This window comes from Limanda limanda, chromosome 4 (genome assembly GCF_963576545.1).
Source record: "Limanda limanda chromosome 4, fLimLim1.1, whole genome shotgun sequence".
Classification (NCBI taxonomy): domain Eukaryota; kingdom Metazoa; phylum Chordata; class Actinopteri; order Pleuronectiformes; family Pleuronectidae; genus Limanda; species Limanda limanda.
The window spans coordinates 9657165-9674712 of NC_083639.1; the positions used below are offsets into that span (position 1 = coordinate 9657165).

Sequence of the window (17548 nt, forward strand, 5' to 3'; positions counted from 1 at the left end):
CACCAACAGGAAACATTATTGTTAAACACATTTTATCCTCACCAGAAAAGGAAACATGTGGAGGTACATTTAATGTGCTTGCAGTGTTATTGCAACAGAAAGAAAACTGAAACTTCCGTTATTCTGCATCTGTCCAATGAGCAGCAGTATTCAATATATTCTGAAAGTGTTCATGTAAAAAGTCTCTAAAACAAAAAAACCCTCAAAAACTGAACCATAAATAGGACTCAAAGGCAAAAGTGTAAAATTCAGCAGTTATTTACACTTTGTGTTTAGTGTTAATCTGAGTCATCTGTGATATCTTCCTCAGCCACATTTCCCTCTCCATTGATCCTCCTGGGTTCCTCGGAGTCGCTCTCTTGGCCCTGCAGGAAAGCACATGACAAACATTTGGCAAACAGGCAGATTTGAAGTTGTGACCGAGCCTGAATAAAGCAGAATCTCAGATCGTACAGGACACAGTGCCACGGGACTGATGCCATATCAAATGGTTTCTCTGCTAACCGTGTCAGCCTCTAATCATTAGCTATTTATAGAGCTCTACAAAATATCTTATCAGTCCTTCTACACTTTCCACTGACCGACATGTTTGCTTTACACTTTACAAAGTACTCGCTGACCCAGCTGCAGGGGAGGGAGCCTGTTTACATGTGTTATGCAATCAATTTAATTATTACGTGTGCTGCTTATCCCTTAAATAAAACTTGTATTGTTGTCCACGCTCCTACAAACCCCTTCAGCCACTAACCACACACTTCAGCATTACTTGCATCTGTTAGAACTTCCACCACAGAGGTTTTGTTTTCACCCCCTGTACATTTGTTTGTTTGACATGGGCCAAGAAAAAATCAATTACATTTTGGTGCAGTTAAGATTGGTTGTATATTTTACATTTTCACCAATTTCCCAGGGAATTATTCATAGATCAGTTTATGAAATGGTTTTATTTACTTTGCTATAGTTCTTCTTTCTTATTTTTTATTGTCTATTTGTGCAGTTTAGTGTAGATGAAGAAATTAAAATTTAGTTTTCATCAGTCTTGGTTGAGTCAAAGTTTTACTATCTATAGGTATGTGTTAAAAAAAAAAGTTTAAAACACTTTGCTGCTGTTCTTTACTTTTTACTTTGCTACTGGCAACATTTCTACAACATTTCAAATTCACTGAAATCACACTGGAATGAAATGACTGCCGTACAAGTAGAAATTAAGACTCAAGACTAATCTTGAGTGGCTTTTTTTATTTCCCTAACTGTAATACCACTTTGAAATTGGGTTAATGGCAGGTACCTGATCCTCTGACTTGTCCTGAGGAAGCAGTGAACGCTCCTCCTCCTCCTCCTCTTCATCATCATCACTTCCTTGTGACCTCTGAGAAAGAATCTCTTCACCCTGCAGTAAACAACATATAATCACTGGGATTCTACGATGCAAAATGCACACAGGACATATTTATACACATCCAATAGTGTTATACCTTCAGGTTGCGGTTCTTCAGGTTGCCAATCCAAAAAGCCTCCTGGCAGTTGTTGAGCGTGAGCGTGGCCTTCACTCTGTACACAAACAGCTCCAGGCTCTTCTTCAAGGCCGGCACGTGGTTGGTCAGGCTGGTATCCTGGTGAATCTGAGGACCAACACATCAGGACAAGACGTTAAGTGACTGAGCAACCGAGGATTCAAATGTAAACCGGTCCAGAGTCTATATCGCAGAGAATTCTCGAAGAGACATCTCCAACTAATAAACAAAAAGAGTGGGAATGAGTCTGAAACACTGCGATCTGTGGTCACCTTAGAGTATCCACACATGTGATGGAGCTGCCTGGTGCTGAGCTGGAAGGTCTTCAGCAGACTCTGGACGTCCTCCTGAAACACCGGGCATCACACACACACATCAGCATCTGGTTTTTACACAACACAGATCGGTTTTTTTCTGGACTTATCCAAGCTTTAGTGTGAAACTATGTCTGTGTGATACAGGGTAGAGATTACTGCACTGTGCTGTATAAATGAGAGCACTATCAATTACTATACTATAGATGTATATTTGTATAATCAATCAGAGTGATATGAGTGGTCTGTTCATTGGGCATATTGCCCTGCAGTTGTACCTTGGTTCCAAAAGTAACATCATCAGGTCCCTCAACTTTTAAAGAACACTTTTCATTCTGTGACATAAATTCACAATGAAACATTTAACGGCTGTTGTGGGGAAATCTTCTTGTGTACCTTGTGCCTTTTGAAACTGTGGTCCAGCAGCGGCATTCCCAACTTCAGGAAGGACTCCAAGAAAAGGCGGCCATACTGTCAACAATATTATCATCAGTTAGTCGCAGCAGCTACAGCTACACATGGATGTGAAGTTTTAGTGCCGAGCCACCTCACCTTCAGGCACACGTTCAGCACTGGCCTTGAATCAAAGACCTGTAAGAGACGAGATTAGAGGGCAGAGATTTGAGAAGATGGACTTCAAGTGTATAAACTACATCCCTTAAGTGCAGGAGGAAGGGCTCAGACATGTGTACATGAATGTGGTTGAACAGACCATATTTACATTTTTAAACCTATTTCACCTGTGTAAAGATCAGTCAAGAGCAAAATTGTATAACAATAGCTGGGTTTCACCATAGGGTGCTAGTCATTATGCATATTTACCATACAAAGTGCAGAATTCAATCTTTTGCAATAACATGTCATGGTTTGTATCAGAATCAATGCACAACACGACTAATTCTGCGTTTACATTGATTTTCAGCTACAAACGATTTAAAGTTAATTTTTTTGCTTTTACTTAGTCTTGAACATGAGATTCATGAATTTGTAAATCTGGTAAATGAAGGTGAGGTGAAACTGATAAAATGGTTCTTTGACTTTAGCCTTCAGTATAAATTATAAAAACTATCAAAATAATCATAGCAGAGAAATAACTGACCAGTAGCAGGTTAACTGTTGAAAACAGGAAATGTTTAGGATACATTAAAAGCCAAATAATTACAGTAGCGATGACGTACTTTAACTAGGTTGACCAGGACGTGAAAGTCTCTGACAGCCAGGTTCCACGTCAGCAGTTTCTCGCTCTGAGCCTAAGAGAAGAACATGGGTTACAGTCGAGCATGAATTATTTGGAAACAAACTATTATGTCAAGATACAAAGTTTAATAGTAAGACTGTTTTATTGGAGTTGTGCACAGTACTAATGTTTTGTCAATCTGAAAACATATTGTATAATTGCTGACCTCAGTGTTGTCACTGATTTTGCTAGCAGGAATCTTCCTCGCAGCTTTGTCTAGATCTGCCATCATCACTTTGTAGAACACTAGGAAAGTTTGCCTGAGGAGGAAAAAGAAGTGAAGAAGTTTGAGCATGTGAGCTGTGAGTCCGTGGTGAGGAAGCCAAGTGATGCAGACAGGAGCATATGGAGCAACAGGACTATAATCTAAATTACTTTTGTTTGATCAGCAACTCTCCAGTAACCTCCCATGTCTCTCAAAGAGAACTGAACACAAAGGAGTGATGGAGGTGAGGATCTACCTGTTGAGAGTGGGCCATGTCGGAGAGCTTTCATTCTTCGATACATTGAGGAGCTCAGGGATTCTTTCCCCAGCTATTTCCTCCACTGCCTTCAGAACATCATCTACATTATCCAGGTAGATTCTGCAAAGACGAGAAAAGATAGACACAAATTTGTTTTTACTGTAAATCTCCTCCATAAAGGAGTCGGAGTGGGGTTAAGGCAAGGACAATTTTGAGAGTGGAAGAGGATTGCTGAAGAATCATCCATTTAAAAGAGTCACTAAAAAGTCCCATGTCTACTTGTGTGTACGGACAGCACAGATACTTGTGTGTTGGCTTGTGCTGCTCTGCCAGATTCATAAACATTTATTAAGTGCAGTGAGAGATTCACACAGACTAGAGTTTGAAAAGTAAATATCAAACACGTTTGATAATATTGGGAAAGCCCTGACGAGTCAACAAGCAGTTCAGGAGGATTAATACTGGATCTATAAACTTCACGTTACCAGAGAATCTGGTAACATCTGCCAAAACATCTGCACTGACTATGGTCCCAGACCAGATTTCTCTTGCAATTGTTGGGAGGAGTTGACTCCTGTAGTCGGAGCTCGGCTTTATGAAACTACTGCCGTCATACTGTATATACAGATATCGATTTACTGAATGTAAGACAAGCTAAAGCTCCGTGCCAAGGTGTCAGTCAAGCTCTACCACAATAGATGCTTTCTATTGTTTCTGCATGACACTCTTTGTTTACTGCAGACGGACCTTAGGAGAGTGTGAAGTGCTTCATTGAATTTGGTCCCACGCTCTTTCTCTCCGCTGGCTGTCACCCAGTCTTGGCTCAGGAAACGTTTTGCTAGGGAAGCTGGGAAGAAAGAAAAAAAACAGCCAATTAGCTCCACAGTCCGTTGGATAGATGATATGTTTTATAAAATGAGGCAACATGTCAGACTGACCAGTTTGCTCTCTGTAGGCCGAAGGGTTCCCTCCCTTCTCAGACACAGTGGACAGAAGCTGGGAGAGACACAGAGCTGTGCTGAGACTTGGCATCGTGCTGCCGAAGTTCAGCAGGTATTCAAAGCTGTGTCTAAGCAACAGAAAAAGAGGAGGCAAAGATACATTTAATCACAGAAAAGCACAAAGGAAACTATTGTTCTCAATATCATCGAGCAGTTTGTAGCTCACTTTACAAGCTGCTCCAGGGTCAACTCAGAACGTCCCTTAAGTCGCTCGGCCAAAACTCCCAGAGCTTTCTTCAGTAAACCTCGCTGACCGGGCAAACTGAATCCAGACCTGACAAATATACACATAGAAACAAATCAAATGACGGAGCATCATTTAATTACTACTAACTACATTTGCACTACTGCATATGTCATTATCATTGTAGATAATCCAAGACTCATTTCCTAATCATATCATAAGATACCCTGGTGTATATTAGTATTGCTGAAAGTAACATTCTACTTCACATACATTGTAATTTTTGACCTGCCGCTACTTTGAGATGGTTTAACACCACTAGTTCAAGCACATCACAAATGCATATACAACTTTACTTTTCTTTACTATTTAAAATTGTTCTCATCTAGATCTATTCCATTTTATTCGGTTCTTTGTGAACTGTATTTCCCATAATAAAGTTTTGTATGTACACACTGATACTTTAAAAAGCAAACTGCTCTAAGACAGAAATGAAAGTCCTGCTCACCAGCTGAAGGTGGTGTTCAGGACCTGCAGGAGCAGCTGGTAACACGATGACATTAACTGCTGCTCCTGCGCATCTGTGGCAGGTCCATCCACAACACCGTTGTTCTCAGAAAGCACTGTCTGTGAAAAAACACACAAATACATTTTTTTCAGAATTGGAAGAGATGCAGCCTCTTCTCATAACTCCAGAGTGTGTTGGATTTCGTACCTGAAAATGGTTGTGACAGTTCTCTAAGTGTGAGCAGAGGGCCGGCAACAGCTCGACGCAGCAGACGGCGATGTCTTTGGCGCTCCTCTGCTGCAGATGGGAGAAGCCCACACTTTTATCCGTCCGTGGCTAAAAGAAAACATTTAAATAGATTTTGGGTCAATAAGTCTGTTATTAAATGCCACCGACACTCTGAGGATAGATTCAGATGGTTTCGTTGTATTTGTCTGCAACAAAGAAAACAGTATTAAATATTATTGTATGTCACTGAGTAATGACCACAACATGTTGTATTGGAAAAGAGCAACAGGTTTTCACGCTGAGGTACAAATGCCAAAGCTTCCAACCATCGACACTATGTTGTTTTACGTCTTTTTTGTCTTTATGCTCAGTTTGTTTGTTGATTCACTTTTTCCCGTACCTTGAAGAAAGGCATTCTCTTAACAGGGGCAGAGGTAAGACTGAACTCCACTTTGCGAAGCATATCCTCCAGCAGGAAGACCAGCTCTGCAGGACCCAGCAAGACCTCCTCTTGCACCTTAAAAACAGAGGAGTTATTGGTATAACTTCCTGTGTATTGATATGTGTGGTACATATATTTAAAACAGTCACTGCCATAAAACCCATACATTTCCCTTCAGTCCAGATTAATAATTGTGCCTTTAAGTGATCACAGTGGATGGTTATATAGTAATGTTCCAATAATCTTATTTCTAGAAATAAACTATAAAAAGTAAATAAGTGAAAATGTACTCCTCTAAATAAGATGATGTCTCTTTACTTACTTTGGTTTGGAGCTCAGAGTCCAACAGTGAGCGAGACAACAGGCCACACTGCAGCACACTGAGCACCTCCATGTCCAGCTCCCTGAAAAACGGTCTGTAGCACACCAGACTGACTCCTTGCCAGGTTTCCTTCTCCTTCTCCTTCTCCTTCTCTTTCTCTTTCTCTTTCTCTGGCTGCTCCTTTAGCACAAGCACAAACGCCTTTTTAGCTCGATAACATTACAAAGACATTAATGTAAGAACTGAAAGTCATCATTATTACCTGCTGAGTTTCATCTGCTTCAGTCGGCTCCTCGAGCAGTGAGCTGTTTTCTGAGGAACTCTTACTAGGAGCCTTCCTCTTCTTTCCTGTACCATCTAAATAACATGTGAATTACACAGTGATATGAGTAACAATTATCTATTTAGAATATTTGATTCCATCAACACAAAACAGAATGAAACATCTTCTGTTGGGCACGGTTACCTTTCTTTGCCTTATTACCAGAAGCAGTGGAAGTAAATGTTGCTGCATCTGAGGTTTCTCCATCAAAGTTAGCAACAGGGGGAACATAGCTGGATGTTCCTGAAACACAAAGTCAAGAAAATATTAATTTTAATCATGAGCAGAATTTAACACCTCGTGATTTCAAAGCCTCCATGTATTAATAAATCAAAAACTCACCAGCCAAAGCCCTCTCCAAAAGTGTCTGAAGGTAAGTGATATTCTGCAGACGAGTCATCACTTTCATCTTCATCTCAGTTTCTTTTAGTCTACAAAACGCATTTATGACCTAAAGCAGGGGAAAGGCATGACTTCAATCACATATCTCTTAAGTTTGAGAAGAAATAAAAAAATCACGATTGGCAAAAACATGCAGTTACCTCTCTAAACCAGTTGATGGTGAAAAAGAGTAAATTACAGAGGAACTCCCTCTCAGACTTAGACAGGCTGTTGATTTTCTCTACTACATCCAAGCCTGTTATGACCAGAGGGCAGCCTGTGAGGCAGCAAATGTAAACACACACACGCACACATTATTATACAGCCACAGGGAAGCAAAACAAACTGGTTTTTATGGGAGATGTTTTTCTTTCTCTTCCTCACCCAGCAGAGCATCAATCTCCTCTAGGTCTCCGTGATGCTGTTTCTCCTCACACAGTCTCAGGAGGCGAAAAAAAGGAGACAGACAGAGAGGAGACACTCGCCTGCAAAAAATGCAATAATAAACAAATCAAACATCCCATTGATAAAGGTTGAGGTTACATATTACACTATAAACTAAAATGTGTAATTGCAACTGAAGTAAGTCATTGATTAAAGTTTGCCGTCACTCTGTAGAAGTGGTTGTAAGTAGTGGAAGTGGGAAGACTGACTTGTTTGCCCTCTTGGTTTGACTCAGCTGCTCACGGTTGTTCTGAATGTCTTTGGCCAGTAGAGGGAGCAGGTTGATTGCGATGCCCTCCTGACTCTCCTCCTCCTCCAGGTTGTACATCAGACGAGCTGGGAAAGGGAAGGAACTGAGAGAACGGAGGGATTAATGATGCGAAGGATAAATATTTACACATGTTAATGTTGAATGCTTCAGTCCATCACTAACCCTGTTATTTCCTTCCCCAGATCCACCACAAAGTCATCCTGAAAGTCATCAAGAACACTCTTTGCGATGTTTTCCTGTTGGCAGAAAGAATATTACAGGGCCAGAATGCATTGCCTTTTAACAAGCTGGCTTCAGGGCAATAATTCAATTACTAAAAAAATAAAAGGTGTGGAAAAGGTTTGTTTCGAGACCCACCTGAACCTGAGGGTCCAGGGTAGAGCTCAGGATGAGATTGGCCAGTTCATCGTAGTATAGAGCTGCAGCCTCAGGTGAGCTATCACTGCTCGACCTCACCAGCTCCAACAGGGCTGTCACCTGCACCAAATAGAACATGCATATCATTACAGACCAGGAAGCTCCAGTTTTTGTGAGTGCCTGGTGTGTGGGCAGATGTAACAAGATACAGGAAATACTCCTCAAACACGGCACATGTTCATCTAATAAACAACAGGTCTACAATGACAAAAAAAAGGATGGTTCATTCACTACTATACTGTAAAAACTGGACTGAGGAAGTCTGAATCCACAACAAAATGTATGTGTACTTCATTGGTCATGCCCCAGCCCGCCACAAAGTTTTATGGAAATAGGTTGAATAGGTTTTGTGTTACACTGCTAAAAAACAAACAAACATATAGACAATATGGAGGCAACGAAAAGCCATCAAACCAACTAATAAATCCAAAAATAAATGTTATAAATTATCTATTTGAATCACAGATAAACTGAAATAAAAATGTGTTTTATATGATCTCCAAGATAAGACAAGAAACATGGGACTAAGTACATCAAATATAAAGCATCTACTGTTGACTACATGTACCAAATTGCAGCTATAACTTCATGTCTAAAATGTACCTGTCTGAACGTCTCCTGAGGTAACGGCTGATCCTTCACCTCCTTCCCTTTAGGCCTGGACAGTGGCAGACAGAACAAGACACAGGGAGATAAAGTTAGATAACAAACATGAAAAACTCTGCTCCTGTCAGTGACGATGAGAAATAGTCCTCACTTAAAGGCCCCCATGCTGCCTACGATCATGACCGCCCCGATGATGCCAATACGCTTGTACTTGGGCACCGTGCTGGAGAGCTGTTTACGGATCACGATGTGCATGTCATCCTGAGAGGGGGAGAGAAACACATGAGGGGTTAGGTCAATGGAGGAAAGTTAGAAACCCTGTGGAATTATAAGACTGAGCTGTATCTTCAGCCCATGAATGTGTGTCTGTGCACCTGGATGTGAGATCCTTGCTGCTGCTGCCCAAAAGCCAGTCTGCTCAGGAGGTGGAAGAGTCTGCGGATCTGCTGGGGTGTGAGGTTGTCCATGTAGTCCAAAATCCCCTGTGTCGAATACAAAGATCAGTTACAGACATAACCAAGCTCAAAGGCTAAGCTACTGAGCCTCAGTGCAGCTGCTTTGAGAGAACCACAGAACTCTGAATAATCTACTGGAATTATCTTGAGGCGTTGTAAGCGGAAACGCAAATGCAAAGGGTAGCAGCTGAGGACATTCTAAGGCCTTTTCTCCGGCCAGCCGCCCCTAGTAGAAATTTAAGCTAGCAGCTTAGTACCAGATAGTTGGATCCCCTCCTTACCTTAACAAAGACAGCATACAGAGCCATTTCCGAGGGTTTCTCTGTGACCAGACCACAGAGTAGCTCCAGAGCCATGTCCACCTCCCCACCCACACCACTGCAGACATGGGTCACTAGAGAGCCCACCACCTCCTATAAAACATTATCAGGGACAGAGATACAGCAGATTCATTTACATCCAAAAACGGAGGGTTATGCTGATGCACATCTTTTAAAAAAATGGAAACCAACCTGTTGGCAGTAAGAGTCAAACTCAGTGAAGGAGAGCTGGTACATGTGTCCCCCAAAAGGCACCACACACGGGTCAGGAGAGCGTAACAGACACTGAGCCAGAGCCAGGATGGAGGGGAAATACCCTCGCATGACCTGAAGTGTCATCAGTAATGAATACACATGACATTAATCATTTACTTAAAAATCATGCCACCGAAAATGTTTATATTTTGCTGTACTTCCTTGTTTCTAATGTTAATACCCGCCCCAAACCCATTTCACTTATATGTAAGTACAGTGTATTTAAGTATTTAATACATCAAAATACTAATAATAGAAACCACAGTAAAAGCTCTCTGAATAGTCCTCTTATTTGTCTGCAGACTGACCCACCTGAGAATGGTCCCTGAAGGTCTTCTGCAGCAGAGCCTCCTGGATCAGTCCGGTCCTCACTTTAGACTTCAGCACCCTCTCCGCCCCCCGTCGGCTCTGGTTGGCATTGGTGGAGTGGAGGATGAACAGCACCAGCAGATCAATTACCTGAAACGGCGGAGCAGGAATATTATAGAATGATATATGCAGTCACAATCACAAACAGAGAAACACATATTAATTGATGCAAAGAAACTGAGATGATGTTCACCTTATGGTTCTCTGATTCATCCACAGAATCGATTGCCTGATGAAGAGCAACACAGTGAAAAGTAACTGAGGTGGAGATAAATATCTGAATCATGTTTATTGCCAAGTAGATTTTCACATACAAAGAATTTGCATTGGTGTTCGGGGCATATAAACATTGTAAGTAGAAAAGAATGGGGAAAGATTGAGCAAATTAACAAGAATGAAATGAAAGTACAAGGAGAAAGACAAAGGCAGGATATTAAAGTACAATTTCAATTTGTAAAATATAAACAACTGTTCAACGAATGTCTGCTAGCCTTAGAAACGGAAAAACTTTTAAAAACCCACCTTGAGCCAAGCCTCAGATATTGTTTTCTGGAATCTCACTGCAGACTTAATGCCGTCCAATATCAGTGCAACACTGCTCCCAGCAGTTGAAGCCGCCCTGTCACAAAAACCAGACTCATTAGATAACATCATCATTAACCTACTGGTCAACTTCTACATTAGTTCAAGACAACAGACACTGATGTCAAATCATGACTGAGCTTTGATCTGCGTTGTCTTACGCTGCTGCTCCGTCGCTCCTCGTGCGGCTCTGAGACATTTGCAGCGCTGGAGGGAGAACGCACTGCTCCAGCTCCAGCTTCTTACGCAGATTATTCACTACCTACACAGGGGTGGAAACCAAATGAAAAGCATAGAAGTAACAAGGTAATAGAAGTAGTCAAATCCTACTTTGTGTTGGATATTTCATGCAATTCAGAGATCTAACCTCATATGCATCCGAAACTGAGACAGAGTGCAGGATGAACTTGACGACCACAGGTAGGTCTTCCAGTTGCACGGCGGCCAGCGTGGTCATGACTGCTCCACGAACCTGACGCAACACAAAGTAACATCCACTGGTCAGTTATTAATTCACCAAAAATGAGTGTCACGGTATGAGTTTGTCTCGTACCTCAGTCAGCAGCGAGGAACTGAGGTTGAGACTCGAGAGAGCATCCAGGATGGGGACAGTCAGCTGAGTGTTCGTCTGGAGTAAGGAGCTGCACAGAGCAGGGATCAGAGCAGTTTAATCACCAGAACCACAGAAACAGTGCAAGGACAAAAGGCCCTGTTCAGACCTGGTATCAGGATCGGTCCTGAGACATCCGATCAAAGGGACAGCATTAAGTAGATGCATTCAAACCTGACTTTAAAATGCACACCGAATGTGTCTCCTGTGACAAGTTGTGATCGGAACTCACTTCCGTGCTCTTTATGCAAATAATCACATTCATCATTTGTGTTCGCAAAGACCAGTGTATGTTGCTTTTAGAGCTGTGTCCAATGTCACTGTGCTTGTGTGTGTGTGTCAGCGCAGGCGAGCGAGACACAAAGAGGAGTCAGTAGGGGCTCCATGAATATCATGCAGTTTTGCCGTAAGGAAAGGACTTCCCCATTTAACCTAAGTATCAATCATTATGTGGTACAAGAATCAACATATGGTCACAGAGAAAATTAAGAAGAAGTTTGCTTCATTGTGAGACTGCAGCAGGTCAGAGGATGTCAGACCAAGTGTTGTTTGTTTTAACATCTAAGGACACGCTCAGCTGACTGATTGGACCACTTGTGATAGATCTTAATATCAGGTCTGAACAGTGTCACAGATCAGTGGAGGAGCTTTACTGAACATACTTGAGCTCCCTGGCGATGTCATTGTGCTGGGAATCCTCAAGTATCTCTGGCAGGCTGGTGATGATGTCTCGTTGAACATCCACCGGTGCAACTGACACCAGCTCCATGAGCTTAGACGCCAACTCCTGCAAAATACATTGACAGAACATAAAGCACCTCCCCATATGGATGGGATAGTGATGGATGCTATGAAGAAGAAATTATATGATAACAGAAAGAAAAGAATAGATCAGCAAAAATACAAACGCCTTTAAAACCTTAATGGCTGTGACAACTGAACATGCAATATAATCTATAATCACAGGGATGACTACCTTGCTGTCAACGACTCTGTCGAGCCATTTGAGCTGGTTGATGATGATGCGTGGAACACTGATCCCTGCATCTCCAGCGCTGCGAGGAACAGAACAAGACGACAATTGCAAAATAAGACATTGGAGAAAAATAAGTCAAAATGGTACAAATGCTGTTAAAAGGAACTCATATCAAATACTGACCCATCCAACATAAATTCAGGGAGTTTCTCAAGCAAGGTGTTAATGGTGGAAGTCTGCATGAGAGACAAAAGTAGATTGAGGAGTTGTGTGCAAGAATCATTAAATCAAAAGACATTGTGTTATTTTCAGTGTGATCCTTTGTCTTTTGCCTTTTCTGGACATGTGATCCAGTTTCTGGCAGATTCTATGAAAATATTGTACCTGCAGAATGTCAATCCCCAACAACATGCGTAGCAGACTTTCCTGGAATGAGCTGACAGAACTACAACACAGGGGGGGGGGAGAACATGTCAGTCTGTTACACCATAACAACTCCTGATATAAGTGTGGTCTAGGCTGTAGCCTGAAGCACCATTGAGCTTTTTCAGAATGGTTACCTGCCATCTCCATCTGTCAACTGTGGAACACATGGCAGGAGGCAATTCCTGAAATTCTCAGGGTCTTCGATGTGAGACTCTAATCCCGTGATGAATTCCTGTATGATCTGAGAAGAAACATAATAGTCTCAGACTACATTCCCATATTATTTGCCTGTATCGGGATGATGTGGATACTTACTCCGGGGTAATTAGGATTCTTCCGTAGTTGCTGTTCAATCCTTTTTTGGAAAACTACTTGGTCGACAGCTAGAGATTAAAGAGATAAGATCAGTGAAAAATCATTTGGCGAAAACCTGATTCTCATTTAATGGGCTTCTCTGTTTTGAAACTTGAATTCAGTGTGTTTACCGATCTCGTTGGAGGTGGCACCGCGCTTCACGGTGACACCCGCCTCTCTCAGAAATCTGGTAAATACGCTTTGATTTGTGTCGTCTGGGACAGATTCTTTGGGAGGGCGACCAGTGGTTCGACTCTTCTTTGCCTCTATAGAGAGAAAAGATTAGACAGACAGACAGACAGATAGATAGATGTAGTTTAATGTGCTTTAATGGTCATAAAATGATTGTTAAAAAATACGAGTTAACATACGAGTTAAAAGACAAAATATACAAAATAAAATAAAAACAGCTTAATATATGTAATAGAATAGACAATTAAATTCAACCAATTACAAAGTTAAATAAAAAAAATATAGAAAAATAAACACAACTAATAATAAATATAACAAACCCTTGAGAAAAAGAGGAAGTCTTCTCATACAGTTAATCTCAGTAATTTTCCAATATATCTCGCTCTCTCTCTCTAACTGTTTACAGCTGGATACAGTGAGTATACTTCTAATGCTTGGAACTTTAACAGAGCAGTTATGACCTGTGATGATGGAACTAGCAGTAACTTACTAGTAGTACTATTAGTAGTAGTATTGGCTCCTTCCACCACTTGATCCACGGAGGAGCGTCGTTTTTTCCGCATCATCTGGAAATTACAACGTCATAAAGTTGCTAACGACAAGAACAGGCTAGCTGCTATAACAAATATGCTAATGTGTTGTTAATTAGCTTTACTTGATCGTTTAGCCAACTACGTCACCACAATAAACACACTAAAGTGAAGGTGTAAAGCGGTGACACGTTATATTCCATACCTCACGTTGTTGTGACGTTATACAGATATAATGTTGTCAGCTGTCACATTCATTCAGAATGATTAAAAGTGTCACGTACTGTTCAGAAGTTTCCTCCACAGAGACAACAGTTACAAAACAAACTTCCGCGCCAAAGAGCTCAAAACGTCATCTACGTGCGACGGGGTCCTCTTCCGGTGTCGTTGCAAACGAAGAAATAATACTCCTCTAAATTATTCAATAAGCCAGCACGAAATAATGTCCATACTTATTTGATAGTGAATGTCATAAATATGGCTTTGATATTAAGAATGTGGCGCTTATTTGACCTGAACGTGATGACAGCCTGTTTCTGACGGTCTTACATTTTCTATCCTGTTTTCCATCATCAGTCGACCTTCGCCGGGCGGGGTTAAGACGCTCCTGTATATAGAATACGGCGTGTCTGTTCGGGCTACGCCGTGTAAAGAAACAAGCTCATCTACACAGCGCCGTACCTGCTCAACCACATCAAAGAGTATAAAGTCGATCAAGCGACTTCAATGCCACCTGCATCCTTCGTTATAAGGATAGAGTGTAGATAATAATAATAATAATAATAATAATAATAATATGATGATGATGATGATGATGATGATGATGATGATGATGATGATGATGATGATGATGATGATGATGATGATGATGATGATAGACAACAAAAAAGAATGATGACATAAGGGAAAAGATTGAAATAGATAGATGCTACCCCCAAAAATGATTTAATATTAAAAAAAGTAGTAAAACAAATTCTAAAAAAATTGGGTAATATGTAGGAAAAAATTGAAATAGATAGACAGATAGATATGTAAATACAATAAAATGTGTAGAGTAGATTTTTTTGCATAGGTCTCACAGACATTTTGTTACTATTATTGTTGTTTTTGTTGCCTTTGCTGTTATTATTATTATTAGTAGTAGTAGTATTAATAGTAGTAGTAGTAGTAGTAGTAGTAGTAGTATTAGTAGTAGTAGTAGTAGTAGTAGTAGTAGAAGTAGAAGTAGGAGTAATAGTAGTAATAGTAGTCGTAGTATCGCCTCCCCCGCTCTTGCAGGGTGTGAACTATCTCGAACACGAACTCTTGGATCATATATCTCAGAGCTCGGCTCCAGGAGCATCAGACTCTGCTACACACAACGAGGTGAACACTTTCACAGAACAGGGACCAGGCAACTCTAGTATGGCTGCGAAGTTTCACGAGATCCAGGCCGAGCTGCTGAACGGGGAGGTCTTCCACTTCTCCTCCCTGCAGGGCAAGGTGGTCCTCATCGAGAATGTGGCGTCTCTCTGAGGAACGACCACCAGGGATTACACCCAGATGAACGAGCTCCACCAGCGCTACGCCGGCCAGGGGCTCGTTATCCTGGGAGTGCCCTGCAACCAGTTCGGCCATCAGGTGAGGACAAGCACATCTTAAATCTATACTATGTTATGGTTATTAACTTGATTAAGTTCATGAATAAAATGTTACCTTGTTATCAGTTCAATTTATCTAATTTAACCACTCGTATTAGATTTCAAATTTCCCGGAAGTAGCCCCCAGCTTTTCTTCCCCCCCAGGTGAAGTTACTCAGGTTACCAAGCACCTAACAATAGAGAAGGTTTAAAGTTGTTTTGCTAAGACTTAATCCGTGTGTAATAACAGTAATTAAAGTATAGGAATAAGAATAATAAGAAAACTATTGAGAAAAAAAACATTTGATAAAAGTATGTTACTGGTGACTATCCAAGTGGCTTGAAAGTCAACAGCAATAATTTTAGCAACAAGTTATTCATCTACTTTGTCATAATGGCACAGGTAGTAACTCATTAATAGATACTGATGATTGAAGTCATTATCTGCAGGCTTAAACAAAGACGCCTGACTGTCTACATATCGAGCCGGTTCTTCCTGTGGCACTAAAAAGCTGTTGGCTCACTATCACCTGACACAATAAAAGTTTATTGTGCACTATAGTGATTTACTTATCAGATCAAATGACTGATCTGTGCTGCGGGCTTGTTTTATCTTCATATCTCAAGAAACCAGATTTATATGTCGCAACATGATCAAATGATTTTACTTCGTTAGGTGTCTCAGTGTATCTAACATGATCTTATGATCTGCCTCTGCAGGAGAACGGCAACAATGATGAAATCCTGCAGTCTCTGAAGTATGTCCGCCCTGGAAACGGTTTCGAGCCCAAGTTTCAGCTCCTGCAGAAGGTGGATGTGAACGGGAAGGACGCTCATCCTCTGTTCGTGTTCCTGAAGGAGAAGCTCCCCCACCCCCACGACGAGCCCACCCCCCTGATGAACAACCCCAGACTCATCCTCTGGAGCCCGCTCTGCAGAAACGACGTGGCCTGGAACTTTGAGAAGTTCCTGGTCGGGCCCGATGGGGTGCCATTCAAGCGCTACAGCCGGAGGTTCCTCACCAGCGACATCGAGGGGGACATCAAGAAGCTCCTCAGCCAGGCCCACTAAGGAACCATCCTCCCACATCTTGTTGAGCTATCCTGCAGCTTCGGTTTGCACCAAGGCTCTCAGCACTTAGCAAGCATGTGTGATCACATCCGGAGAAACACCCTTGTGCCGTCTTTTTTCCCTCCATAGCTTCTGTAGATGGTTTGACACCTTTTTCTACATGACCACCTGTGCTCTCTTGTACCGATGTCTGTGTTCTGTTCTCTTACTATATGAAGACATCCCCTGAAACCAGCCTCGTTGTGAGGGGGATGTCTGATGCAATGTAACAGGCTGAATATCTCAGCTTCATTGAGTACCTGTAAAGCACGGCTGTGGTTGTAAGTATGAAGAGAAGCAATAAATGTCCTTTTCTTAAATCCTCTCCCTGTCTTTAAATAACTTTGGGTAATATTTTAGAATTTTGACATTAGTAAAACCGACAATTTAGGTTTTTCAAATTCAAACTTAAGCAGCATCCTGGTATTGAAGTTGCTTTTTTCTTACACGTTACTGAGTAAATGAAAAAAGTTATTGTGGGTGAAACATACAAACATGACAGATATAGTAAATTATAGTTTTGCACACCGCCTGTGTGATTACTACCTGTGCTTTTCTCCTGCACTACACTTGACCACAGATCATAGTTCATTCTGCAAACATAAATGGAACCTCATAATTAAAGCTGCACAAAAATTATTTCGTCAGAGCATTTCATAACTAGCACTGACATCTAGTCAGCTGTTATTTTAGTTCCACCAAGGACATAATGTTTTGTTAGTGATGCGATCAGAAATATGCAAAAACTGCTCTCAATCTATTACCATGGAATTTTGAGGGGCCTGACCACACGAAGAACCAGCAATGTTTGCACTTTCTATAGCAATGACCATGACCACCCAAACATAATCAGTGAGTGAACCTTTGTGCCAAATTGGAAATAATTCTCATGAGCTATTCCTAAAATAATATGTTCAACTGGCAAACACATCTTGTACTGTCATAATGGCCTCGACCTTTGTTCTGCAACTTCTTATCAGTTCATCCCAGAGTCCAATTGAACATTTGTGCCCATTTTGAAAAAATTACCTCAATGCGTTCTTTAGATAGATTCACAATAATGGGAGGGTCAGATAACCGGAAAACATGCAACTG

General features: G+C 41.3%; 2 protein-coding genes across 2 annotated transcripts; one reads left to right on the top strand and one right to left on the bottom strand.

Annotated features, from left to right (window-relative positions):
• fancd2 (FA complementation group D2) lies at positions 1-14020 on the bottom strand. The gene is made up of 44 exons (XM_061070552.1): positions 13930-14020; positions 13685-13760; positions 13134-13268; positions 12964-13031; positions 12783-12889; positions 12607-12667; positions 12406-12458; positions 12223-12301; positions 11909-12033; positions 11190-11277; positions 11004-11108; positions 10798-10898; positions 10577-10673; positions 10248-10283; positions 9998-10144; positions 9623-9757; positions 9392-9523; positions 9030-9137; positions 8807-8916; positions 8653-8707; positions 7990-8109; positions 7795-7868; positions 7571-7714; positions 7302-7402; positions 7079-7194; positions 6879-6987; positions 6681-6779; positions 6477-6571; positions 6215-6394; positions 5851-5967; positions 5430-5558; positions 5223-5341; positions 4697-4804; positions 4468-4598; positions 4277-4376; positions 3527-3649; positions 3232-3325; positions 3007-3078; positions 2381-2419; positions 2225-2299; positions 1787-1861; positions 1476-1622; positions 1289-1390; positions 1-365 (listed from the first exon to the last, which is right to left on the bottom strand). Exons 2-44 carry the CDS (start codon positions 13758-13760, stop codon positions 279-281), a joined length of 4374 nt encoding a protein of 1457 aa, XP_060926535.1. The 5' UTR covers positions 13930-14020; the 3' UTR covers positions 1-278.
• A 1036-nt stretch (positions 14021-15056) lies between these two features.
• Positions 15057-16773, top strand: gpx1b (glutathione peroxidase 1b). Its single transcript, XM_061070554.1, has 2 exons — positions 15057-15344; positions 16064-16773. The coding sequence occupies exons 1-2, from the start codon at positions 15129-15131 to the stop codon at positions 16412-16414; spliced, it is 567 nt and encodes a 188-aa protein (XP_060926537.1). The 5' UTR covers positions 15057-15128; the 3' UTR covers positions 16415-16773.
• The last annotated feature ends 775 nt before the right edge of the window (positions 16774-17548 follow it).

Coding starts and splice junctions, on each gene's coding strand:
- fancd2 (XM_061070552.1), bottom strand. CDS start 13,760: ATGATGCGGAAAAAACGACGCTCCTCCGTGGATCAAGTGGTGGAAGGA. Junction 13,269..13,684: donor TACTACTAATAGTACTACTA/GTAAGTTACTGC, acceptor TTCTCTCTATAG/AGGCAAAGAAGAGTCGAACC. Junction 10,899..11,003: donor CAGTTTCGGATGCATATGAG/GTTAGATCTCTG, acceptor ACCCCTGTGTAG/GTAGTGAATAATCTGCGTAA.